We start from the raw sequence: 27,619 nt of genomic DNA, 5'->3' as shown, positions 1-27,619 counted from the left end.
GGTCAGATACTGTAGGGCAGATTTGAAATCCTCATGGTCTGCCTTTTGATCAGACACTCAGGTTCTTGTCCATGTTCTCTCTTGCACTAGAACATATCCATGTGCTTTTTAAGCAGCACAGTATTCCATGAATTGATATCTGGATGTATTTTATCTTTAGGGCGTTTGAGTTTTAGGAATGGTTTGACCGCTGGTACGGTTGAAGCCAGTTCAAGTTGGCACAGAGAGGGGAGCGGGAGGGCGTGATGAAGATAAAGATCATCTTATTACATACAGGGAGGACCCAAATATACAGAACAGGGGGGAAAAAAAAGAAAAAAACAACAAACTGAACTGAGTAATTATCAACAGAGATCAGAGGCCAGGCAGGAACAGAGGAGGGAAACTCCACAGAACACACTGAGAAACAGACCTGCGGTTCTTCAACAAGAACAAACAGCAACCAACACAGAGTGAGGGGGAGGGTATTTATACTCAGGACACCAGGTGAGCCGAGTGAGACTGATTGACACACAGTCACAGGTGAGGGTGATTGAACTAATTACCCCAGGAGACACAGACAGGAGGGCAGAAAGGCCTGAGACTATCTAATGTCAAGTCCTTTATTTGCTCACAAAGCAAATTGTGAGAAACAAAAAATCTCTTCTAACCTCATCCATAGAGGAGGACATTTGTTAAGTCAGAAGTTTAGTTTGTTTGCAGCCTAATACAAACCAGAGCCTTCTGGGTAATGGACTATTTACCTGCTGACCTGAGAGCTGTGTTTTGTATGTGTAGAAATGTAAAAGTTTGTGGATAAAAATGAAAAGAGTCAGACTTTTATTTGGGGCATGATCTCGTCATTATTCTTCATCAGTACATTAACAGATTAATGATGACTTCTAACAAAGTGAAGTGTGTGTGTGTGTGTGTGTGTGTGTGTGTGTGCCTGTCACAAACCAAACTCAATGAAATGATGTATAAACCTCCCTGAGCTGAAAACATTGCCATGTGTGCAAACAAAAAGTGATGATTTGGGGCGTTTTAAATCTGTTGACATCTGCTCTACGGCACAGTGTACTGCACACGTCTCCCTCTCTGTCCTGACGGCTGTGGAATAAAATATGAGGTCAAATAAGAGGTCGACGTGTCTTCACATGACTGACTATGCATGGTTTGTGTTTCTTAATACAATCCAAATACTATATAAAAAATAGATATGTTTGCAGTTAGATGTCACAGCTCTGTGGACCAGGCACTTTTCCCATGCACCCTTTTTGTTTGTCCACTGAGTGACCCTGTATCTAGACCCCGCTGCTCCTCTTGCTCCCATGTGACCGCTCAGGCCTGTCCTTGTATTCAAGTTATGCACACTGTGCCTGAGGACGACAGCTGCAGTGTCACCGGAAGAAGTCAGAAGAAGTTTTTTTTCTGTTTGTTTTCTTCTTTTTATTCAGTGAAAAACAGTGGGTTTTTACAGATTTAAGAAAAAATAAAAGAATAAATTTAAAAAAATCATTGAGTCATATATTAATATTAAAATGCATTACAGGTTACTATATATGAATTAAAACACAGGTCATTTGGAAATACCAGAATTTAGGATATCATTTCATTTATTTATTCTTATTTTTTTCTCATTCATCGACAGGTTTAAAGGAACCTGCACTTGTGGAGACTTTGAATGCAACACTAAATGTGCGACTTGTGGGTGGAGCTGTGGGTTCAGACCTGCTGTACCAGCTCTGACTCTGTTATCAAGGAGTTGTTAGTTAAAATGGGTGTCTCCGGTCAGTGCGTGGAAGAAATGGAGAAAAGTATCAACGTCATTAAATCCTTACATTTGATTTTTCTTTTCAACTTTAAAACTGAGATATTGTTAGGGTGAAATATATCAGTCATGCACAACTGCATCTTTTGCACAGTGTCTTCTTGATGTGTCTTGGGGTTTGTTTTTGTTTTTTTGCAGAGATCTTCACGGGATGTGCAGACGATGGCTTTTTGATTTTTATCCATCTGACTGGAGGAGATGAAGCCATGGGACTGACGACCGTGTTGACACTCTGTTCTTTTATTTCCACTCTGGTCTGAAGTTCTTTTTTATGGCATCTCACCATGTCAGAGAGCAGCTCGAGGAGTGACAGCATCACTGGGACTTTTCCCGCAGAAGCTCTCAATGGATCTATTTCACTTCCCAACGACAGCATCTCGACTTGTAGGAACTTCACATCGGAGCCACGAGTTGTCGTTCTGGGCGTCTTTCTCTGCGTCTTCATATTAGTTGCGATCGTTGGGAACATTTTAGTGATCCTCTCTGTGGTGTGCAATAAACATTTACAGACAGTCACCAACTTCTTCATCGTGAACTTAGCCATCGCAGACCTGCTCCTCAGCATCATCGTGCTGCCCTTCTCCGCCTGCCTGGAGGTGATGGGATGCTGGGTGTTCGGCCGCGTTTTCTGCAACATCTGGGCAGCGGTGGATGTGCTCTGCTGCACCGCGTCCATCCTCAGTCTCTGCATCATTTCCATCGACAGGTACATCGGGGTCAAGTACTGCCTCAAATACCCGAGTATTATGACGGAGAGCAAGGCTGTGGCTATTTTAGTCTTGGTTTGGCTCTCGTCCACTGTCATCTCGGTGGGACCGCTGCTCGGATGGAAGGAGCCGCCGCCTGTCGACGAGAGCATCTGCAAGATCACGGAGGAGCCTGGCTACGCGCTCTTCTCCTCGCTCTTCTCCTTCTACCTCCCACTCCTGGTCATCCTCATCATGTACTTCCAGGTGTACGTGGTGGCCCGAAGAACAACCAAGAGCCTGGAAGCGGGCGTCAAGCGTGAGAGAGATAACTCCATGGAAGTGGTTCTCCGGATCCACTGCCGCAGTGTCCTGGAGGAGACGCGCACAGCCAGCTCCAAAACCAACAAGAACCACCCGTTCCGAAGTTCGCTGTCTGTGCGTCTACTCAAGTTTTCCAGGGAAAAAAGAGCGGCTAAAACCCTGGCCATCGTCGTGGGGATGTTTATCCTCTGCTGGCTGCCCTTTTTCTTCTTTCTGCCTATGGGTAGGTGTTTATTAGTTTGATATTTTTACTTCTTCTGGCATCAGGGTGCTCACCAAATCAAAAATATTCTATAATTAGAACTGTCTAACATGCAAAGTAAGTCTATTTAAATTTGTTTTTTTCTTTTTACCTTGACGATGGATTTTTTTTTTCTTTTTTCTTTTTACCTTGACGATGGATTTGGTGAACGTAAGTTCTCAACATGTGTTTGGGGATTTAATAACTTTCCAATCTTATTTATTTAAAAAAATTAAAAATGTCACGTATGTACGAAATTATGATGAATATATTAATTATAATTTAAATCATTATAATCATCATCATAATTGTTGTGGTTGTTGTTAATAGTGAATGATTTGACCGTGACGCAAAAGATAACAGTGTTCTATTGTTTAGTGATTATTAAATTCTCTGTTTTTTAGATTTACATTTAATGAGTTAATTTTTTATTTATTTTTCAGTAAATCATAGCAACTGAAATTGTCTCCTAAATGTTGGACCAGACTAATGCTAATAGCTGCTGTCCTGAGTTATTGTTTTTCAAACGGTGTTTCATAAATTAATTTGGAAGTGTGACACGCATATAAAGCTGCACTTAGAGGAAGTACACACACACACACACACACACACACACACACAGGCAGAGTATTGTCTGATGAATTTTCATTACCTACAAGCTAAATTTTCCACAGTTAACCATATAAAGCTATTCTGATCACACGGCCCATTTCTTGAGATTCAGAGCAGCGACCAATCAGATTTATTTTCTGCACATCTAAATCTTATAGATTGTAAATATATTTGAGCAAAGCCTGTAGGAAATCAATGCGGTGCTGCTAATCACATGGGCCCAGATCTGTGATTGTCATTCTGCCAATGAGTCACGCTGGGTGATAACATCAATCATCCATCTGGACGTAGAGCACATCATGAGAATCCTGAATGGATGGAGCGTTGAGCGAGGCCGTAACTGGAGGTCAGCGCTGAGCTCACTCATACCTGCACAGGGATGGATGTCAGCGCCTGGTGGAGACACATCTTTTATGAGTCATCCTGACTGAATGGTTAATGTGCTGCTGACACCCGATCTGTCATGTTGTAATGCCAAAGGACTTTTATACAGAATCTCAATAAGGTGTAGCTCATAATATCAATAAAGGGGCGGAGTTAAGTTTGGGATCTACATATTTAATATTTAAAAAGAAGTACTGCAGTAATAGAGGCTTCAGTCGTGAAGCTGAACCGTTTTATTGACCTGACGCGTCATCACCAATGTAACAGGTCACTGTGTTTCATAGCTAATATTAGCTACATAACAATAAACTATCACTATCAACTGTATGTGTCGTAATAATGAAGATGACAAATGAGTGTTTTCTTCCCATGTGATTTCTATTCCTTTGTGTCTATTTCTTTTCTTGGACTTTCTTATTAATATTTTGTTTAAAATAATAGTATTGTTATGTAATGTTTTATTTTATTTTATTTTCTTTTTTATTATTTTGTCTTCTCATCATTTTTGTTTCTTGGTGGTAACACTATAGATTTCCAGGTTTTCATTGTTATCGTTGTGTCCCGTGTGTTGCTTTACCAGAAAATAACAGCATGTAAATTCTACACAAAATGATTGGTTAACAGAAGAGACCATTGTTGTTGGCTTAGGGGGAAAAAAAACCTCATTGGAAAACACTGTTTCGCCATAATCAGTGCATTTAAACGTCATTATTTCATACTGTTGAGTCAATGTTATTGTACAAATGAGTATTACAGCCAAAGTGAGAACAGTCGGAGAGAGAAGTTCAAAATGAGACATAAAGCCTAGTTAGATGATGAAGTGTTGGCTGGGAGTAAATGTCACCTTCCTTCTGTTTGTGTGTATGTAGAGCTGACAGTGCAGCCTCTGCCATTAACACAGTCATACGTTGCCTCAGCATTCAGGGTCAGCACTGTGTGAAATTAGAATCTGGAAAAAAACTATTAAAGCCAGAAGGAAACAAGACAAAGCAGCAGTAAGTGTTCTGTCAACACAGCCATCGCAAAGATATTACCAAAGCAATCTAAGACTGGGTGGTTGCACAAAAACCTATTTGAAAAAGTAGCACTTAATGTGGGGGCAATATTGTATAGAAGGGGGTTGAAGCCTCGTCCTGAACGCGTTATGTCCTCAGGGTGAAAATATTATCACAGATGGCAAAGGAATTGTTAACATGAATCTGCATGATATGGAAGAGTTTCACTTTTTTTCCAAGTCCAAACACAGACACATCAGAGAGTCTTCTCAACATCGTCCTCTGTGTAACAGCATCCTCCACCAGGAGTTCTCATCACTTTACTGCTGCTAGAACCTGGTGGAGCCATGAACAGATGTTGCCCAAAATAAATAACAGTGCATATAAAACTGTTACCAGAAAATATGGTAGACTTTCTAAAAACACAATAAGACCAAAACTGTGTAACCCCATCAAACTGTGTAACCCCATCAAACTGTGTAACCCCATCAAACTGTGTAACCCCATCAAACTGTGTAACCCCATCAAACTGTGTAAGCCCACCTTGTTTTTTTTTTGTAGTAGTAGAAAGTGCTACTCCCTGAGCATTAGCCACAAGTTTCTTTGACATCTGCTTTGTCACCTTTGACACAGAGTCTGATTACATTTGTTGTTATAAACAACTTTCCAGGAACTTCCCCTCTGTTAACACTTGACTCATTGTGAAGTACTTTCAAGCTAACGACATGTTAGCTTCAGCTTCCTCTCTTGTCCTCCAACAAAAGCAACGTACAAAAAAGATGTGCTGCAAAACCAGCAGGACGTGTGCTGTCCAACTAGTTTGAACTAGACCTGGCCAGTTCTATCAGTGTATCTCTGGTGTTCAGCAACAGTTATTTCCTCTGGCGACACCAAGGCCATGTGGTCACGAGGTTAGCAGGGTGGTTTCTAATCCAATACTGACACAGTTGTACCCTTCCTTCCACAGGGTCCTTCTTCCCAGCCCTGAAGCCGTCTGAGACAGTGTTTAAGGTGATCTTCTGGCTGGGCTACTTCAACAGCTGCATCAACCCTATGATTTATCCCTGCTCCAGTAAAGAGTTTCAGAGAGCTTTCACCCGTCTGCTCAGGTGCCAGTGTCACCACAGGCGGAGGGTACTGCGTCGCTTCTACAATCAGCGGTGGCGAACGGCCGCCAGGGGATCGGCGAGGGATCGGAGAGAAGACCGCCAGCTTGGCGGTGCGGGGAACGAATCCTGTGGAAGCTCGCTTTTACACAAGGGTCGAGGTCACCCGCTGAATTTGAAAAAGTGGAGCCTGCTGCAGCCTCTACAGAAGTCCTCCGTCCAGCTGAAGGAGAAGGTGACTGATTTGTCGAATAAATTCAAAGGAGGGGCCGGGAAATGTGCTGCACCGGCGGTTGGACAGTTCGACCGGGTAGACACAGTGTCAATGGGGATTTACCACTCCTGTGAAGCCCACAGCTATCCATTTTATGATCTCTCTGACTGCTACGGTCTGAAAGAGACTGACATATAGACGGTAACTGCACAATACGTATTTATTTCACAAAGAGCCACACTTGTATCTTTACGAGAATATCAGAGAGTAAATGTTTTTTTTTGAAGAAATGTGCGAAGAATAAAAGCATCCATTCAGCACAGGAAGAACAACTTGACGTCAAATACATTTTGCCTATTCCACTACCATCATTCTTGTCTCTTTGTTACCAAAACAAACTGTACTTTGATGACGCGGCCATTATTGGTCACATCATTAGACTGTCTTTGTTGAATTAATGATATTAAGGGTTTACAGTGAGTGAGACCATGTCATGTCAAGCTGAGGACACACGTGTGTCAGGGTCAGAGTCACCGAACATCTCAGTTGAAATTCCAGGTACCCATGTCGACTAATGGGGCAGTTTACATTGACATTTCCAGGGGCAACAGTGCAACAGAGCGGAGGTACACCACAACAGCAGGCTCACAGATGAATCCATGTCCTCGTCTCTGAGAATCAGCAGCCATCAGTGGTAGTATGATGTAGAGCTAATAAAAAAAACTGAAAGTGGATACAAGATGTAAGACGTTTCCTTTTTTGCTGGTACTTCTACAAATTTCTTCTTGTGACGTATTTAATTTTGCCATTGGTATTGACCTTGGTTGTACAAAAATGTAATTTAAATTCAAAACATAAATGTTGATTTTTACAAACGGATAAGTTTTGGTGTTGAAAGTGTTTTTCTTTTGCTAAGGAAAAAAAATAAGGAATCAATAAAATTGAGTGACTACATTTGAATCAATCTTTTGTTTAGTACTACACACAGATATTCCACTTTCTACCATACATAATTATATACACATATATTTATATTTAATTATATATTCAAATGTCATATACTGTATTATATAATATATATAATTGTATGGATATAAGGTAAATATAAATGTAATATATTTCTGTGCTGTGATGGCCTCTGTGTGGGCCACTTCCAGGTTCTCAAAGACTCTGTACGTCTTGAGCCTTTGGAAAAATGTGGGGACAATTATCAGCTCTCCTGACGGTACAGTACAGAAATCCAGCCCTAAACCAGCAAAGAACCTCGAGTGCTATTCAAACCTTTCTGATATCTGCTGCACCAGGATCCCCAACATATACTGTCTACTTTTCTTTTACCAATCTTGACTATAAACAAACCTTTACAACACGTTGGCGATACCAGTGAGGGTTCATGCTTTATCTGTCCGTCCACTCGGCTCTTTCCTAGTCTGAGACAGTTCCATTCCAGAGGAGGTTCCAGGCAGACACACCTTACAGCCCAGAAACATGAGAAATGCCCGACGGAAAGAACGATTGAAGAAACCGTACAAGAATGGATTCAGAGACGAGTTGATGTAGCCTAGCCACAGAGATACGTCCCAGACGACCACCTCAGTGCTGTAATCAATGAATGGATCCAGGATGTTCACGGTGAAGAAAGGCATCCAGAAGATGAGGAAGACTCCCATGATGATGCCCAAGGTCTTGGCCGCCTTCCTCTCTCGTTTGATAGTGTTTCGGTGTCTTCGTTTCCTACTCGTGTCTTTTCCGACACCGGCGGCCATTTGACTTTCAATGACGCTGATCTGCTGAGCCTGCCTTCTAGCAGCTTTGAAGATGCTCCAGTACGCTGCCAGCATAATAACCATTGGCAGGTAGAAGGCCACTACGGAAGCCATGACTGCGTAAATGCGATTGACCAGAAACAGACACAACTCTTCAGGAAGATAGACGTTCACACCGGCGACATGAAGATCAAGCATTATCGGAGCAAAGGATATGAACATGGGAACAACCCAACAGGCGACGATGAGAAGGGCAACTCGACTGCGGGACATTTTCAAACTGTATATCAGCGGGTTGCAGACGGCGTAGTAACGGTCGAAGGCGATGCTGCTGAGATGAAATATGGAAGCTGTGCAAAGCATAACATCGAGGCTGGAATGGATACGACAGAACAGGGCACCGAAGTACCAGCACCTGTCCACGGTCCGTACCATACTGTAAGGCATCACGATGAGGCCCACGAGACAGTCGGCCACAGCCAAGGACATGACGAAGGAGTTTGTGGGCGACTGCAGCTGTTTGAAGTAGGCGATGGACAAGACCACCAGGAAGTTTCCAAACACTGTGCAGGTGATCACAGCAAAAAAGACGGCGTAGAGCAAAACACGGGACGCCTGGCTCCTCGGTGCAGGACAAGACTCAATTTCAATCTGGAAGGATCTGTTATAATCTCTGCTTAATCCAAGGCTGCCGTAATCCATGGCTGTTTTTAATCTGTCAAAAACACATTATTTTACATGTATTAAAATAAAATTATATGCAAACTTTACATTTTGGCTTTTTTTTAAACTTTGAATAGTTTTTAAAAATCCATTAATTAATACACACACATCCGGTTAGTATCCAATTCTATGGTTTCACACCCTTGTGGAATGATGTATTTACGTAATACTTGACTTACAGGAATACAGACTAAAGACCATTTCATTCCTTCGTGTTAAAAAGAATCCACCTCTGGGTCAAAGGTGGAGTTGGAGCCAATCCCAGCTTTCATGGCTGAGGGTGGGGTACATCGTGGACAGTTTATGTCCCGGTGGTAAATGTCCCAGTAACCTGTCCCTGCATATGTTTCTACTGGGGAACAAAACTGAAGAACCGGGAGAAAACCCACACACAACACAAAAGCTCTGTACAGTTTTCCCCATCTGGTGGCCCAATACGACTGTTCATCAATAAGATTCTGACTGTACCCGTTATTTACACAGGTTTTGTATTTTCGTTACATTAAACAGAAGAGCTGAGTTAAATGGAACTCCAGTGCCTGTGGTATAAACAAGGAGTAAATGTTCCGGATCAGTCGGACTGATTTTAATGAACACCTCCGGGACCTGACAGCAACAGCAAAGTACAGATAAGAGAAGATTTGGGCTTTCTGGGCATGGAGTTAAGCTTCTGCTGAAAATCACAACCTCTTTGTGTCAACAGGGTCAGAGTAAGTTTTAGGAATTGAAGGCTAGTCAAACTCAACAGTTACTCTGACAAAGAGCCACAGGCTGGGCTGCGGCAGGAGGGAGAGCGTTGAGACTAGTCATTATCATAATCTTTCTACACGAGCAGAGCCGTTTCCTTGGAAATGTCTCACTTCAACAGGACCATTAAGAGCCCCAAATCCATCTGTTAAAAAAATAAAAACATTAAACAAAACAAAAAAAGACAATGTGTCATCAAGTGCATTTTATTTTTCAAAACCTGCATTTCAAATGTAATGAAAACATTCTCTAAGTACTCCTGTTAAAATTCCCCTCAAAACTTATTTGTACCAATACTAGCTCTACTGCATGTCCAAACACACACACACACACACACACACACACACAGAGAGACAAAAACAAACACTCACCTGCCCAGAAAATATCAGCATCCGTCCTCAGGTTTGGAACCACACGGCGGGTCTTACTTTTCTGCCGAGGAGAGATGAATGGCAGAGATGGGAAGCAGGATGCAGTGGCTGCATGCAACAGCAATCAAGGAGGGAGAACATCATCGTTGTCCTTCCCTGCCAGTCAGGTGCACGTCTGCACACTTTCTTTGAATATATCACTGCAACAAACAAAAGATTGGGTCAAAATCACATTAAGGTCTAATGTTCGTTTGTATCTAACTGAAGATCTGATACTCACCGAATGCTGACCTGCCGTGGATCCTCGATGGATTTATTATCACTTTTTAATGACTGTTTAAATATACACCCAGTTTTGCAGCATACTATTATTTTTTCTTTTACCTGTGGGCAACAGAGGAATGTTGGGAATATTGAACATAAATGTTAAACCATGGAGACAACCAGAAGCTACTTGTTATTGAAACTTTTATTTAAGATAAAAAGTTAAAACAATAATAATGATAATAATAATAATAATAATAATAATATTACACCTAATCAGTATCTGAGGTAACTACTGTATACAGTATAGGCTCAGGCAAACACAGAAATGAACACACATTTTTTTAATCTAATTCTTATTTGTACAACAGCTCCACTCTGAGCTCATGTGTCTCAGTGTGCAGTAGAGCATCACCTGTGTGAACATCAGCCAGCGACAGCAGCTCCTGAAGTGTGCACCATGTATCCTAATTAAACATGGGGGATTTTTAATTAGGGCTTTAGTTACAAAAAACAAAACACATGGCTTTGTCCTTCGTTTTGTTTTGTTTTTTCCCGCCAGGGAACAGCCATTCATTTTTGTCATGTGAATGGTAATCTAGTGCATCTGTTTTTTTGTTGTTTGTTTTCAGAGGGGCCACTCGTGGCATGTTTCTGCTGCATTCACCACAATTACACATTTTATTTGTGGCAGTGGTTTCAGGCCACAGACTCTATCTATCTAAAGTTCGTTTCTCATTTATTTCTGTTGCCTATTTTTGTTTTTTGTTTGTTTTGTTTTTTTTTGTTTTTGTTTTGTTTGTAATAAATAAATAAATAAATAAATCCTGTAATTGTTTATCAAAGTGTAGCATAATACCGTATTCCTTTTGCTCCTGAAAAAAAACATCTATACAGACACATCTAATTGAAGATCTATTTGAATGTATGGGTTTTTTATTTGTTTGTTTTTGCAGATATTAATAAAGTGAATATAACTTGTCTGACACATAACTTTGTTTTTGACATTCCTGTTCGTTATTTGGTTGTAATTTAAATATAAAAGGTGAAAGGTTTTAGATGAGAGTGAAAGACTGAGGAAGGCATTAACATATCAAGGCATGTTGATCAATGCTGCCCTCTGCTGGGTATTATATCTCATTGCATGTAAAATACAAGAGAGTGACCTCTGAAAACAGCAAATATGGCATATATAGTTATAGACAATATAGTTAAACGCAATCTCCAGCAACAAACAGAAATAACAACAAATATATATCTCACCACCATGACAAGGGAAACTTGGGAAATCATTCCATCCTGTAAGTGATGCTGATTAGTGAAGGCAAACATGGTCGGGGTTTGTTGTTTTGGTCACTAAATTACTCATTTTTGTTGGTCTATGGCCTAAATCCCACACCCTGACATCAAACATAGTGGCGCTTTGGCCCAGAGACAACGTCTCTGTCACTGGTGTGGAACCCCAGGGTTCACCTCCTGGTCAAGATCAAATCCCGGTTAGAGCGGTTGGTACCTTCCAGTGGACTCACCACCTGCAGGAAGGTTCAGGGGGGTTGATGACGGTGCAGTGTGATTTGGGTGGCGGTCATGGAGACTGCTGCCCCCGCGACCCGGTAACAGATATACATTTGCAGATGTTTTCCTAAACTAAATTGGTCTTTAAAGAATAAAAAAGAAGACTATTAACAATAGTCTAAAATCTATCAAGCCCCTGGTAAAGGTACAAAAACAAAGGGCAATATCTTGACAGTTCCTTACAAAACAAAGAGGTGGGGGAAATTAGCGCTAGCAACAGTTGACAGATATCTAGCTATCTGAGCTACCACTTTAATATCTAAAAATTATAAGCATTTATTTGGATTGAAACAAAAGTAATAAAGATAGCCCTTAAGTCACATTGGACTACACATATCATTTAACTGTTGTTCAGGTAAATTTCATATTGTGTAGTTAGAACATTTATTAATGTGTTCCTGGGCATATGTCCCAGTCAAGCATCAACAGCGGGCACCACCCGTTGATTATTAGGGTGTCAGCATCTGCGTCACTGTCAGCAGTGTTACTGCAACGACAATCAGAATGTTGGCTGAAGGCACATTAGGACTGCCTGATGTTGCAGCTGAAAAAAGAAGAAAAAAAAACAGTTTAAAAAAGGATTTAAAATTCACATACTGGCTTGTGAGTTAATTATAAAAAAAATCATTTTTAAACCAATACCTGTTTCTATTAATTAAAAAATAGACTAAAAATATAAAAAGGACAAATAACACAAATCAAATCAATCCTTCATTGTTAATAATTCCTAAAGGATAAAAAAAGGAAAACAACTTACAAATGTCAAGGGATCCACTTATGAAACCAAGCCCTGTGTCTTGAAGTTTACTCAGAAACGCTAAAGATGAAGCGCTGACAGAAGGAACTGAGCTTTTCTCGAATCTGAGAACTGACTCAACCACCACGGATCCCTCACTGCAGAGGCAGAGAGCGTCAAACACTGTTCAATCCTGCCGTTTGGGTTGATATAAACATGAGTCAACTGTGAAATGTTCTTACGTGAAAGAGGTGACTGTAGATCCCTTGTACGTTGAAGGATACAGGCTGTTTCCCGCTTTGTCAATCTGAAAGAGAACAGTAACAAATAAAACAAGTTACAAAGGTAAAACAAAGAGGGTTCTTCTGCAACATCAATTCAGTTCGACTTTTGACTGTTTTTTTTTTATGTTTTTTGTTGCCTTTTTCTCTGTAATGAAATATAAATTACTTTATAAAAAAAAATATATAAAATGCCAAAATTGCTATTACTATAGTACAATGCATTACTTCAATTTCTTATATTGTGTCCTCGACTGTGGGACGACTAAAGGACTGCAAAATCCACTTTTTGTGTTTAGTGGATTATTTGAGAACACTTATTTTTTACTCGCAATTACAGTCTTACTAAAATGTTTCACTAAAAATACAATATATAGAACATTGTTTGTCAACAAACATCCCTACCTCATCGGTGACCTCTGTTTCCAAAGTCTTATATGCGTCAGAAGTTGAATCGGCGTAATCGCTGATGTATGTCCTGTTCATACTGAATTTCATGTTAAGGGTTCCCTCCTCATCTGTTGATGTGGTGGTGGTCACAGCAACTGTGGTGGCTGTAATTGCTGCCGTAGTTGAAGTACCAGTAGTGGACTCAGTTGTCATCGTTGTTTCTGATTCTGCGATGTCAAAATAAAAGTTGATAAACTTATTACAAAACATACTGGAAGTGTTACGTTAACATACAAACCCATGTGGAGCAATGCTATTAGCAATGTCGTAGCTTAAGATGAGAAAATGTATAAATATTTAAAAACATTAATCTTCTAGTTTTAATTTACTCACAATCGACTTACTCAGAGTGAACCCTGTGCCTGTTTATTTGAACACAACACTGATATAGTAAGATGAATTGAAGAAAGAGGAAGAAAAAGATCTTCTTTAATGTTTTTTTTTTAAGGGAAGAGTATTTCTTTGTTCTGCCTGTCACTCTCACAGAAAATGAAAGACAATTAAAGACAATTAAAGACAATTAAAGACACCTAATGATCACTAATGTCTCACAAGTGGTTGAGAATCACTGCCTTAAACATACATTATGAAAACATATATATATATCTACACTACACGTATTTTTACAGTCATTAAAGTTACATTAGTTCATGACAATGACGTACACAGTACATAAATCATCATCATTCTTATCACCTTCCTATTCATTTTTAAAAAGTGTTTCCCTCTACTTTGTGTGTCAAAAACATACCTCCGTCAGTGAAGACATTTGTAGGTAGTTCAGACATGTCATCAGTGAAGTCTGGGAAGTCTGTGAGATCTAATCCTGAAACAAATCAATAAAACACATTCTGTCATTGTCTGTGAAAACCAAACTGAATGGTTATGACATAAAAAAAATAACAATAAAACAATGACTTTGGTACTGAAATGGGTTGAAGAGAAGAAAGTGGAATAAGGATACCATCAGTGATAAGATCAATTTCAGTTGGCTGTGGTTCCACTGTAACGTCAACATGATCTGTACAAAGAAATGGACAAAATAAAAAAAGAGAAAGTGAATATATAAATAAAATTCAAGAAAGAAATTCATTTAGTTACACTGAAAGTCATTATTGGGTGTCATGGATATATATGTATATATATATATATATAGATATATATATACAGTGTATATATATCTGACGATCTGACAGCCCTTGTTTTAAAGGTTGACCTGTGTTGTTAGTGTACATTTTACCTGATGGTGTTGTTATTCCCACCAGACCTAATGGAGGCAAATGGACAAAGTTTGAATGTCATATACTGTACGACAAGAACAGTTTCTCTGTGCAATGTCATCCTTTATAAATAAAAGAGAAATAGAATAAAAACTGAGAAATACAACAAACACAAATACAATAACATTTTAAAAAAGTATCTGATATGAACAAAAACTGTCTGACAATTCAACTCATTCACAAAATGCATAAAAGAAAATGTCCGTTTGGTTCTCAGTGTTAGATCAAACACACTTCAACCAATAGTACTAGTAATGGTATCCAATAGTGTAATATATGATTAATACTTTAAAAACATACCTGCAATCAAAAGAAGTATGAACAAATCCATCCTCTCCTCTGGCTCGTGTCAAACTAAAGGAACTGTCAATAATTTCTTATCTCTGTTTGAAGACATCACATAACATCTATTCAGTCCATCGGAAGAATGTTCAAACAATAGTCGGTGATTATATTATATGATATAAGCTGGCATACATCCAATTAATCCGAAATCGAAAATAGTTTGAAGAAAAAAAACAAAAAACAAAAAAACAACCATGAATTGTGGCAGAACAACCTGAGCCACAGGAAGTGAACGGATCACAGTGTGCCATGGAAATACATGGTTGGCGACACAATTAACAAAACCTAGAAACAATTTGATTTAGAGAACTAAAACCTTCTGGAGAGACGAGTCTGGGTGACTCACATCTCTAATAAATCACCTCAGGAGCGATCAATCTACATATCTGTATCATCACAATGATAAAAAAATAATTATGTATTTTGGTTTACATATTTAAAATTGAGTATTTAGTACTAAAGCAGTACTAGTATGAACTAAAGATCAAGTATTCTCCATCTCACCTGAGTAGACGTCCGAGCTCCTGTTGTTCTGCTCACAGCTGCTGCTCTTCACTGGAGACACAGCTCAGGTTCTACCCTTAAAAAACTGAAATGAATCACAGAGTTACAAAGGTTTTTTTGTGAGAAACAAGAATGTCTGGATTTATTGCTTTTTGCACCTGACAGCAGCTGCAAGACCCGTTTCTGTACGTCACTTTCGTGTTGGACCACATTGTAGTCATGGAAAAAAAAAAGTCGGGGTGTGGCACTGGTGGTGGGCGAGGAAGATAAGGTATTGGAGATCTTGTCATTTCGATCACAGGTGAGGTCTTACCTCACAGCACTAACATACTCCTTGACTTTTGTGTTGCAAATAAACCCTAGCAAAGTTGGAGAAAAGAACTTTTAATAAACCTGTGTCATTAGTTTGTTCTGATGATTCCTCAAAAATACTGCCCTTTAAGACAACATTCTACAGGCAGCAAACTTTGGACATTTAAAGGTGGTAGTTTTGTGAGTATGTCTTGGTAGTATTTGTCAAGGCGTACTTTGTACTTCTACTCAACTCGCTTTGTGTGTGAGTAAATAAATTTAATACGACGGAAAGAAATGTCCCCTGCTCAGTTTGTCACTGAATGACTATGTTGTCGTTGACGTAAAGAGGTCGTGTGATGCTATTTTTGGAACAGGTTTGTTAAATGTCAAAGGTAGACAACTGAACGTGTTGTGTTCCAAGTTTCTCCCCCGTTTATAAACCCAATATTTCCTCTCACCTGTCACCAGGGCCTCATGTTTGGATGGTAGAATATTATCAGATTCATTGAATAAAAAAACGTGGACATTTGAATGCATGAGCAAAATGACTTGCACTTATTCACACCATAAGTTCACACCTTGATATTTGCATAGACTGCAGGAAAAGGTTTGTGTCAGATTAATCACAGGGTAGCAAATAACATTAAGTTATCAAGATAAATTGACATCCCTAAACATAAAAACATCAATTCTGTGTATTGTCTGTATGTCTATATTAGGGCTAACAAAGTTATTAAAAGTTTAAATCAGATTAATCACAAGGCATCTGTGGATTGTTAATCTAATCTAGTCATGAATAATCTTAAATTATCATGTATTTGATCCTGTAGCATTCACATTACAGTGATATGTGTTTTGTTCACATTTAGAAGAGGATCAAGTTTGTGATCATTTGATCCAAATCCTCATTGTGCAGCGTACATGCAGAAGGGGAGGGAAACTAGTGTCACTGTGCAGTAAATACCACATTAAGAGCCAGTGTGAAAAATAATCTAATGGACGTTCTAAATGTAACAAAAATGTTTTGCTTTTTTCTGTGTATTGCTGGAACAGAAAGTCAAATAACAGCAGGTAGAGCTACTGTATGTGTTTCACACCTAATCGTTTCAAATTGTGACTAAAACTATTTTTTACTAATAAAAAAATTAAAAATGATGCTCAGATTAATTTTTCACAAATTAACATGGACATTTTTTAACAACCGTTGTGGGTTTTCCCTTCTTAGTTCTTCAGTATCTAAGGTACTGCCTACGTGACTGCAAAGCATTCAGAAAATTAGAAACATCCCGTCCCTGGAGGCCGTAAAAACTACCAGTTCCTGTAAAATTCGGCAGCACCAGTTCATCCACGGCTACTGACATTCTGTTACATCAGTGTCACTTGTTGTGTCCTTGTGATCTCGGTTAAATACAATTTAAATTTACTCTGTCCACACACACAGCCGTCCAGGACACATCGTACAATAAAGAGATCAAAATAAACAATAAACAGTTTCCCTCAGAACACCATTTTCATTCACAGTGGGAAGTCTGGATATCACACACACAGTACAAGTAAAGTAAACAGGACTGGGACTAAATATATGTACACAAAAGTCTTCTTCCTGTGTTTTAAATTATTATTATTATTATACAAGTATTGTGTCTATGAAGATTCTCAGTCACCCAAGAGGCTTCTTCAGTTCAGAACTGCCTAACAGAACTTTCAAACTTCATTCGTTGTGAATCGCATTCCGTTAAATTGCATTATTTCTGCGTAGAAAATGATCTGCGTAGAGCTGTTTAGTTAACAGTAGAAGTACCAGTGACGTGACACAGCAATAAAAATAATAGCTGTGGCTCTTTTTTTACTGCATTTCTTCACAGTAATCTCTCCTTTATTTGAAAAACGCAACTCAAATAGTATATACTGTAATAAAAGTGGGGTAGTTTTATATATTTAATATATATATATATGTATGTATATATATGTCCATCTGCAGCTTATCATAAAACAGCAACTTCTTTTTATTTCTGTGAAATACAACCAACTTTGAGTGACTGTGCTCAGATTGTGTCTACCAAGAATGAAGCTTGTTAACATTCTGGAAACAAATATGCCGCCTGTGGGAGAGTCACATACTCCATGTCCACACACTCAAAATGTTCAACATCCTGAGACTGCTTTAAATTTGAAAACAAATGACTTACTTTTAAACATTAGTAGTTACCAATACTGCAATACAGGGCGTTTATTTTATTTTGTTTAACTGAACTATATTTGGTCAAGTCAGTAGTGGATTAAAAGTGTGAATTTATAAGTGGGTTCCACTCAGGTGATCTACATGTCTCAACAAAAGATTTTATTGATTCAAAAAAGAAGGAAATTAAATTACTCCGAACCACTTTACAGAGATTGCTGTACAGTTTGTCCCGTATTGTTTCTTTTTATTATTTCAAAATGAACAGTAAATCCTAACAACAGATATTCTCGCAGGAAAAAAAAGAAAATACCTGCTGTACTCCACTGTAACAACTCCACCCCTCAATGCAATAAAACAATAGTCTGTACATTTAAACATTCTCAGATTTGTTTAGCGTATATAAACAATGAAAGAAAATTGACTCACTGCTTCTTGTATCTCATCTGTGAAATCCTTGAAGTCTTCACAGGATTTATTTGAATGTTGCAATGAAACGTTTTCTTGAAGTTTGAACTCCAGAAACAACTTTGTTTCAACTGGTCTTTTAAATATATATCCAACAGTTTCGAGGCTCCCTGGGGGTTAGCTGGCAACACAGTGTTCGTTAATCGCAGCAATCCTAATAATTACCACTAACATTTCGACACATTGCGCTTTGCATTGCCTGAATTATTTCTTGCATGATTAAAGTTCTAATACTTCCTTTACAAAAGGCTCACATGTGGTCTGGTGACGGTGTCTAAAAAGCCAGTGAGAGTAGAAAGGCAGGAGGAGAAGAGGAGAGACAGGTAGGAGAAGCTGCAGTGTTCAGCCTGCAAATTAGTTAATTAAGTTCACCTTTGTGATCTCTGCACCGTGCACCAAGACAACTAACTTTGTTTAACCAAGTTTAACCACCGACTGCAAAAAAGCAGCAGAACCTACATCGACGTTCTCCACATCGGAGATGTCACGTTCATGCCACCTTTCTTTTGCTTCATTTTAATCAACCTTTCTTAATTGATTGGAGACAAATTTATATAAAATAAACATATATGTTTACAATGTTTTATTTTGTTATATAACTGTTGTACATATCTGTGCACCATTTCGTATTATATCGCTATTTTATATTGATCAAAATCATGACGAGCCAGAGCAGGTACAAAATGACGATTGTTTATTTAGGAAAGTCGCACTTAATCCACCAAGAAAACAAAAAACAAAGGTTTGTGTTTGTAAAAATCAAAATCAAAAAGGTTTGATACGTCCATTTTTTACAACTGCATAATTTAGCGCGGTGGAAACCCCCTGTGTGGACCTCCCCTCCCCCTGAACCCTCCTCTGTCCCCTCGGAAATTTGGTCGATTTCTCTCACGGCCCCTGTCTCCACCTCTTCCTGCATTTGGTCCACCTCGTCCACCCCTGGGTGCTCCACCACCACGGTCTGACTTCAGCTTGGCGGGGGGAGATTTAGGCCTCAGTCTCTCTATTTCCTCTGTGCAGCCAGAGAGATGGGAATTAGGCAATGCAAAATGCAAAGCATAGGTCTCTGGGTTGAAGTTACTGTTTGTCAAAGTGGGGCCCACAGTCAGCCAGCCTAGAAAAGATGGACAAGAAGTTGGATGTGAAAAAAACATAGTGTGCTCAAAATAGCTTAGAAAAGTTAAAAACTCATGAGCATCACCTGGTCTAATGGTAGAATCGCGTCCAAAAAGGTGCAGCCTCCTGCGGCCCAGACAGAAGTGTTCAATGATGTGGAAGATCTCTACAGGCTTCTCCACATTTCCCATCTCAGGCTCCTCAGTGATGATCAGGTCAATGTCCACATTGGCATGGATGAAGTCTCCATCAGTGCTCCTACGTACTGTCCCTTTAATTCCCATCAAACAGTGTTCCTGGAAGAAATGCAATTGAAAATGTGTGCAATAAAGTTCGACAGTAACACCTCAAATCTAACTAAGGTAAAGCTGACTACCTAAACCAGGGCTGCCCAACAAGTAGATTGGGATCTACCAATAGATCACAAGCAAATAAAATGATAAAATCGATAAACTAACGGCTTCACTGAAGTGTTGAAAGCAGCTCTGGCCAATGTCAAGATGCACTAAAATCCTAGTAAAGTCTTTTTTGTGTGTACTGCACCTTGGTTCTCTGGAACACTGCTTTGGGGTCCAGTGCCTTAGTCTTGCCTGGGTTGTTTTTGTTAGTCTTGATCCAACAGATGTCCTCGCACCGTCTGAAGCCCCACTTCCTCAAACACTGAAATACAGTTCCATTCAAAAATCATTTAATCCCCCTAGTGGCCAAAACTAACATTCAAATGTCTTTAGTTCAGTCAGCTGTTAAAAACAACAAATTAACAGCTGAACTAGACTGACTGATGAAAGCACTTTTTAAAGCATATTTCAGTACTGGTTCTGTACCAACATACTGCATTAAAGGTGAGATAAAGATAAGACCACAGTGGGGAGATTTCGTTACAGCGGCAGGGTAGACGCGTAGGACACTCAACAAGTGGCAAAAATTAAAACTACTTTAAGTAGTCAAGACAGCTAAAGTACTAAATGTACTGTGATCATGAAAAGGAATTCTGTTACCATTCTGCCCAGGTCCAGGCCTTCACCGGAGCCACACCACAGAAAAACAAAGGACCGTAAGGCAGATATCTCTTCAATTTCAAGTCTCATGATCTGAGAAAACAAGAAAGAAGGTTGAAAGAGGATATTGAGTGCAAAAAAACCCCACATAAACAGAATGTCACCTCTCTGAATCTATTTACTCTTAAAGGGTTAGAATATACAAACATCATCCCAGGTCCAGCAGCGTTCAGTATGGCTGATGCCAGACTCTCTGTAATATTCCTCTAGTGGAGGTTCCAACAAAATGACATCAAACTTGCACTTCAAATCCTGGAGGTCAAAGTGTTCTGGGTCAGCCTGGAGGTACCTTAAATGCGGGAACAGGCAAAAAAGTTAACAACACAGACTTTCATAGACAGTCTTATTGATATTTGAATTGTATACTACAGTTAACAATAGTCTAATGAAAATTTTGACCAACAGAGTCTGTCTCAACTTGAATGGCTGACGATTATTACAATACCAATCACAGACACACAGTATGTATGTATTTCTTTTTTTCCTCATAACTTATCGTACATGGGCGGTGTGTTGGTGGTGGAGATGAGTTCATCCTTAAGTCTTATCAGCTCTCGGAGTTTGGGATATTCTTCGAATCGATCAGCCAAACCTAAGTACAAGAAGCAAAGGTCAGAACAAACCACCATTAACGTGTTTATTAATAACAAAAAAGGTCATCTTATAGGCCGAGAGTCATCAGTCCGTGTCTGTGCTCCACTCTCAGAGACGACACAGTAGATGTTTATTCCAGTTGTTTTATTCCAAGTTTTTTGTTTAACAATGAATAAATAAGAATGCAGAGGGTAAAGGCCTAAGAGTCAATGATGTTTTTCACACTGGTGATAATATATATATATATATATATATATTGATCACAACTTGAAACACAGACATAGACCATAAAACTCACCAACGTCTCTGATGAAATTTTGAGGCCTGTGACCTGTGTCCACAAAGTGTTGGCAGTAGTCATTGTGAGGGTTTAAACTCTGCGTACCCTGAGAAGAGAGGAATGAACTTAGATCCACAATGATAATTAAAAAGAATGCAGCAGAATACAACACTAATCTCTCTAGATTATCTTAAATAATTGAAAATGACAAGTGAACTTTAAAAAAGGTGTGTGTGTGTGTGTGTGCACTAATTCTTTTCTGTCAATTCCTTGAATAGTCTCCACACATTGAGGACATATTGTACCTCTGCCTTCTGGAGGTGTTAAAAACATTTCTAAAACCTAAACTAACAGGCTATGACAAATATAATTTATACTTTAAAAAAAATGACACTGCACAGTAGATGTGGGAAAAAACTTTTGTGTTCAAATAGAATAGAAAGAATAGAAAGTTATTTTTCTTGACATTTCAACATGTAGTACATTTCCCTAATATTAAACACTAAGTGTAAAGTCAAACAAATGAATCCTGGACTCATCATTTCTAGAAGATTACATTTCACCAAACCTTGAGGAAAGTACTTGAATCCTTGTACACCTCTTCATATGGATTACTCTCATCAAGTTGTTGCACTTCCATGTCATCCTTACAAAAAAACATACAAAGACATGAAGAATTATATTTATTATCAAACAAAAGTAGGCTTAATAATTAAGATGCAAACTACTGAGACAGTTTTAAAAATTCTGTTAAATAGTTAAACAATAAGATAATTTACCATATTCTTATCCTTGATTTAGTCACTGTAACTCTATTATATAAAATATTTGCAGCTTAAGAAAAGTGATCCTACTGTAACTACTACAAGACTCACCCTTTGTTCTTCCACATCTTCTTCCGTCTCCTCTCCTTCTGCCTGAGCCTTCTTTTTGGATGCAAGTAATGAACTGTCAAGAGAAGACCTGAAAAAAGAATACAACTTTTTAGATATAATTTTATGTGATGGCCCCATTGAGCTCACAATCATCACATTGCAATGGGATGAGAAAACCATGAAAGGATCTGGAATCTGTAAAAAGGGACGTATTATTCAAAATTGCTGAATTTGAGCAAAAAGAAAAACCTCCATGCGCTCTCACCGGCATGTTTCTCTTGTTTCTTCTATCTCTTTTTGCTCGTCCTTACTGTTTAACACAGCTCCAATGCTGTCTGCACTCTCTGCCCCCAGCTGCACAAAGACATTACATACAATTGTAGATTGAGTAACTGGAGTACCTTCATGAAAAACACGTTGGGTTTATTTAAGCAATAACCATAACAATATGCAGTGTCTTAAAGCACTAAACGGGAAAGTACATAATTCGAATCCACAATTAACGACTTAAACTAGGTTCATTTTTAGTTAGTTATATCCGTGCTGTTTTTTAAAGGGTTGAGCAACGTTTATTTACATGTTTTAATCATTAAGTGTTTCTTTCTATATGCACTAACGTGCATGCTTTTTACACTTGACCTAAACTTGTGTGATTCAGAACATTAGTAATAGCTTTAACTTGCCTGTTGTGCTAAAAGCTGCCGTCTAAGCTTTTGCCGCTGGCGAATTTCTTGTAGTCGACTATTCATTTTCTTCGTTAAAATGTGTATTTGCGTATATAGGTTTAAAAACACAGAAGCTTGGAATGCGTTAGCTTTAACCAACAATGGCAACTAGCAAAAAGCATTAGAGAAACAACCGCTACAAAAACAGAATGGGTGCGCTCGATGTTTATACCGCGAGAGCACTGATGGTTGACGTCTATATAATAGGTGGCGTATATTATTTTAAAGTCAACGCTACATGTTTTTATACACAAGTGTACATAACGTTGGACTGCAATCTTAGTAGTGGGGTTTAAACTTTGTAACATCACGTTTTATGTGCTGGCACCGCACAACCGGGAGACTATATCTTAATCAAATGCCGCTCTGACGCTAAATGATGATGGAATCAATGACGCATTTATTTTACGTGAATATATAGCTCGTCCAATCAGCGGTCATCATACTGTTGGCGTGACAGAGTGATCATTTGTCTTTCTTTTGTCTCTCAATTCACTCACATATCATTTGATTATCATATGAGAATGAAAAATGGCTATTATGGTATATCAAATTGGCCGTCATGCTAAATATTTAACATTTTATACATTACGTTTAAAAAACGTAATAAAAACATTTAATTAAAGTTTAGGTTTAGACTGTTTAAAACAAACTACCATTAATTATTTTTGCTCTAATTTAAGTCGATTTTCATACTGTAGAAATTCTATAACAATGTTGTTTTCCTGGAATGTTATGAATTGAAGATTGGAGTCTTTCAGAGGCACCCTTGTAAAAAATTCTCTGTTGTACATTTTTGTCTTAAATTTCGGTATTATTAAACAGTTAAAGGGACAGCTTTTTTTCAGTATTGTCAGCATTTAACACCAAATAAACACAGCCATTTTGCCAAGTTTTCTCTAAAGAAATACTTAAGCTGCTAACGATCAGTGGAGTCCATCCACAGCTCTCACCTTCTCGATACTTTATACATTTATAATATGTTAGTTGTTAGTAATATGTTGTACAGCCCCACGTTTGTTTGTTAAGCAGATTGAAACTTGTCCCATCTTGCAGTGCTAAAAAATGCCATGGTGTCAATGAAGTAAATATAAAATGGGTGCTATTATGTCTTTTGCATCTACCACAAGTAGGAAACAATCTCAATTTTCCCTTGAAACAGGTTTTAACACATACTCTGACCACAAAACACACTGTCAGTGACTTTCATACCATAATAGACTAGCTTATGTCCTTTGTGTTTGCACAGAACTGAGGTGTAGCATCACACATTTTGAAACTGTTGATAGTAATAGATGGTTTTTGCAGTTTGTTTTTTTAACACCCAGAGAGGGTGTCCATGTTAATATTATCATTAGTATTACTATTACTATTGTAGTTGTCGTTTAAGAATACACTATTGTAAAATGTCCAAGAGTCAAATAAATCAACATATTTAACAAAAATTCCCTATTTTTGGTAAAACATTATTATGTTACTTTATTCTCTAAATATAGTTTTAATGTTTATTGACTAGATGTAGATTCTTCCATTATTTGTTTGTGTTAGTTATTTTCGGGGTGTAGTTAATATTAGTCTTTAGAGGAAAAAATAATAGTTTTGTGAATATACAACTATAATTTACAAATAAATGGACTTGTATCCGTCAGCACAGAGATGCGTTCCATGTTGACCTTTGCGTGTTTAAAATTCATCTCGTTATCCAACTTTATAAAGCACAATATGTTTTAACCTCATTTTCATTGCATTTACATTACATTGCATTGCCACCCCTGCATTGCCTTAATATTTCAAATCGCACTAAGGTGGGGGGGTCTTTCAACTTGCGATGTTTCCCTGTGGAAGTTGCCTGCCCCACGCAGTCAGCCCTTTCATTGATCCGCTCTGTTTCCTGGCTCTCACACCTTATCCCACGGCAGGGCGATGACGCCGACCAGAGACCGTCTCTTCAGCCGATGATAGAATCCAGCGTGTTTCATCCTGCCATCATGAATCTGACATCTCTCGCTCTGACAGTCGCACTTTTGGCCGCGACGAGCGGCCGCTGCTCCTCCAGCAGCGTACCCTCATTGATCCTGCCGTTCACCGATTGCATCCAGAGCCGAGGGAAAGACGGATTCTACCGGGGAGCGATAGACACCACCGAGTCCGGAGCCCGATGCATTAACTGGACCGAAGTTCCCGGCTTCAAGGAGCGGTATCCGGGGAAAGGGATTGGAGATCATAATCACTGTCGCAATCCAGACGGCAGGATCCGACCCTGGTGTTTTTTCAGGAACCATAAAGGCAGAGTGGACTGGGGCTACTGCGACTGTAAACAAGGTAAACAAACAGACCTACACACTGTGTTCCACACACTTCGTTTTAGGTCCTCACCTGAATTCTAAATACTCGGGGTTTGTGGTAGATTCAACGACAACCTACTGGTAAGAATTTAAATATGTACAGTATTGCTGCTTGTCACCGACATATGGTCCCTCCTGTTTACAGCGTATGATGACAACAACAACGTCAGGACATTAAATTGAACCAAAGCGTAGAGATTTTTAAATATTTTGACAGGCAGATCATGCAAAAATCGATCCAGCTTGGACATATGAATGGGCTGGTCTTTTATTGCTGATAAGATGTTGGCAGAGTGGTGAGAGGAGTGGTGTGGGATTGCAATCTGGCACAAGGGCTGTAATATTTTTAGTCATGGAGTGTGTTTGCACAACAGTGAACATCATCATCAGTTAGTACCTGCTATACTGTGTTTGGACAGTGTTGCTTTATTGAAAATCACTCAGTGAGAATGCAAGCGATATGATGTCTGGCCTGAATATTAGTTGAGACATTTTTCAAAATGTAAAATGAAGCAAATGTACACTATATTGTCAATATGTGACTTTGTGCCAATATATCACTCAGTGTGTGTTCTGCTGGAGTAAACAGGTCACAGAACAGTCAATCCAACAATTGTGTATAATTTGGAGAGATTTGTTTTTCTGCCTGCCTTCACCTAGATAGAGGTAAAGATATACAAAATCAACCAAATTAAGTTAAAATAATAATAGTAAAAAAGAATAAAAAGAAAATATGTAAAATTTAATATATGTATGTACACAGACTGTGCAATGCAGACATTAGGAAATGCTAATAATTAGCAATACCAATTTAAAACAACAACCATAATCAAATGCATATTTCCAAATCTGCTGACCCGTCTCCGTCCTGCAGGTTCAGTCCGTCTGCAAGGAGGCCGTTCCAAGCTCGATGGCAGGGTGGAGGTCTATCTGCGAGGCGTGTGGGGGTCTATCTGTAGTGATGACAGTGATGACTGGGGGGACAAAGAAGCTGCAGTGGTCTGCAGACAGCTGGGGAAGGGGTGAGAGAGAACACACGCTCATAATGTGTCCAAACATAATGTACGATGTTTGCTGCTCCCCATCTGCTTTTCTTTCTGTTTGGTCTAAGACACAGGTGCAAGTATAGATCCAGCATCTGATGCTGCCTATGGTAATATGACAGCTGGTTTGGATGTAAGGTCTGAATACATGGTTGAATGAGTGTCAGCGGTGTTGACAGGGTTTCACAACAGCCATTCAAGCATTCCTTCTCTTTGCAGTGTTTGGGCTTTTTTTTAGTGAGCCTCACATTCCATCCACTTTCCCAGAGGTTTTTCAAATACCTTGCTTGTTTACCAGTTTTACCTTGTCACTAGGTCTTCTGCCTCCTGTCTGACTATTTGTCCCATTTTGTCTCATGCGTACACATGCTAACCTGTCAAATATTCTTGCGATCTTCATCAAAAGGTGCTGTCAGGGTGGAGTGGGTGGAGCTTCCGGTTTTGCCATGTTTTAAAGTGTGTCTAAATGGGGGTGGGGGTGGGGGTGTTGAGTTGCGAAAAAAACATCTGATTTCCCAGGAGAGCTGTGTGCTTACATGTTGACACGAGCACGAGTGCTGGCACGCATAAACACATGGCTGTTTCTCCATATTCACACAAGACTCAATGAAACTCCAGAGCAGAACGGAAGAGGGCAAATGTCAGCCATATGTCAGCTTGGACCGCTTCGTGATGACTTTCACATGGGCAGTCATAAAAGGCTGTTGAGTAGAAAACTGCTGGCCATAACGGCTCCGAAACAGAAACATGGAAAACCTGGGCGTTTCATTGGCCACAAATTATTTAGTGCTGTCAAATAGCTGCTGAAATCTCCATTTCCTTACAAAGATATAAAATAAATACAAGAATGTAATGTTAGGAATCTAAATAAACTAAGGTCATGTTCCAAGCATTTTCATGTGAATAATCACAGCTCCCTTACTTCATTGCACATTGCAGGATGTCAGGTCATGCTCGTACAATCGCCGTGTCTCGTCCAGGCTTGGCCAAAATACACTGGAGGTCGGTTAATTGCCAGGGAGATGAGCAAGACCTGCTTCTGTGTTCAAAAACTACCTGGAATGGAGGAGAGTGCTCCGTTGCTGCAGCTGTCACCTGCACCCAACAACAAGGTAAGGAACTTTACATCAGACTGTTATTGTAAATTAAAAATATGCTCCTGCAAAAAAAAAACATACAATACATATGGTATTGTATTGGTAGATTCACTTTGTAAATGATGTGCATT

At 39.1% G+C, this 27,619-nt stretch overlaps 5 protein-coding genes across 5 annotated transcripts in view; 2 read left to right on the top strand and 3 right to left on the bottom strand.

Annotated features, from left to right (window-relative positions):
- The first annotated feature begins 1,697 nt into the window (after nucleotides 1–1,697).
- adra1d (adrenoceptor alpha 1D) lies at nucleotides 1,698–6,604 on the top strand. The gene is made up of 2 exons (XM_008317103.3): nucleotides 1,698–3,043; nucleotides 6,020–6,604. The coding sequence occupies exons 1-2, from the start codon at nucleotides 2,095–2,097 to the stop codon at nucleotides 6,568–6,570; spliced, it is 1,500 nt and encodes a 499-aa protein (XP_008315325.1). The 5' UTR covers nucleotides 1,698–2,094; the 3' UTR covers nucleotides 6,571–6,604.
- Nucleotides 6,595–9,959, bottom strand: LOC103383821 (5-hydroxytryptamine receptor 4). The gene is made up of 2 exons (XM_008317123.3): nucleotides 7,732–9,959; nucleotides 6,595–7,095 (listed from the first exon to the last, which is right to left on the bottom strand). The coding sequence occupies exon 1, from the start codon at nucleotides 8,838–8,840 to the stop codon at nucleotides 7,764–7,766; it is 1,077 nt and encodes a 358-aa protein (XP_008315345.1). The 5' UTR covers nucleotides 8,841–9,959; the 3' UTR covers nucleotides 6,595–7,095; nucleotides 7,732–7,763.
- A 1,857-nt stretch (nucleotides 9,960–11,816) lies between these two features.
- Nucleotides 11,817–18,914, bottom strand: LOC103383808 (uncharacterized). Its single transcript, XM_008317105.3, has 10 exons — nucleotides 18,317–18,914; nucleotides 15,415–15,499; nucleotides 14,866–14,948; nucleotides 14,526–14,552; nucleotides 14,250–14,306; nucleotides 14,037–14,111; nucleotides 13,241–13,452; nucleotides 12,797–12,861; nucleotides 12,576–12,712; nucleotides 11,817–12,362 (listed from the first exon to the last, which is right to left on the bottom strand). Exons 3-10 carry the CDS (start codon nucleotides 14,894–14,896, stop codon nucleotides 12,268–12,270), a joined length of 699 nt encoding a protein of 232 aa, XP_008315327.1. The 5' UTR covers nucleotides 14,897–14,948; nucleotides 15,415–15,499; nucleotides 18,317–18,914; the 3' UTR covers nucleotides 11,817–12,267.
- A 118-nt stretch (nucleotides 18,915–19,032) lies between these two features.
- On the bottom strand, nucleotides 19,033–23,322 carry mettl14 (methyltransferase 14, N6-adenosine-methyltransferase non-catalytic subunit). Its single transcript, XM_008317106.3, has 11 exons — nucleotides 22,962–23,322; nucleotides 22,544–22,632; nucleotides 22,279–22,366; nucleotides 21,972–22,049; nucleotides 21,422–21,509; nucleotides 21,031–21,121; nucleotides 20,677–20,818; nucleotides 20,470–20,562; nucleotides 20,015–20,131; nucleotides 19,557–19,767; nucleotides 19,033–19,469 (listed from the first exon to the last, which is right to left on the bottom strand). Exons 1-11 carry the CDS (start codon nucleotides 23,025–23,027, stop codon nucleotides 19,162–19,164), a joined length of 1,371 nt encoding a protein of 456 aa, XP_008315328.1. The 5' UTR covers nucleotides 23,028–23,322; the 3' UTR covers nucleotides 19,033–19,161.
- Nucleotides 23,323–24,807: 1,485 nt separating this feature from the next.
- The window catches only part of prss12 (serine protease 12), an 18,297-nt gene continuing 15,485 nt past the window's right edge, over nucleotides 24,808–27,619 (top strand). Inside the window, exons 1-3 of the mRNA XM_025058315.1 lie at nucleotides 24,808–25,325; nucleotides 26,223–26,370; nucleotides 27,331–27,503. Of these exons, the coding sequence (XP_024914083.1) occupies nucleotides 24,959–25,325; nucleotides 26,223–26,370; nucleotides 27,331–27,503 (688 nt within the window). The 5' untranslated portion in view covers nucleotides 24,808–24,958. The remainder of the gene's footprint in view (nucleotides 25,326–26,222; nucleotides 26,371–27,330; nucleotides 27,504–27,619) is intronic.

This window comes from Cynoglossus semilaevis, chromosome 9, assembly GCF_000523025.1.
Source record: "Cynoglossus semilaevis isolate Cse_v1.0 chromosome 9, Cse_v1.0, whole genome shotgun sequence".
NCBI lineage: Eukaryota > Metazoa > Chordata > Actinopteri > Pleuronectiformes > Cynoglossidae > Cynoglossus > Cynoglossus semilaevis.
Note: the sequence above shows the minus strand (reverse complement) of the source record. Positions and strands in the feature narration are given on the sequence as shown.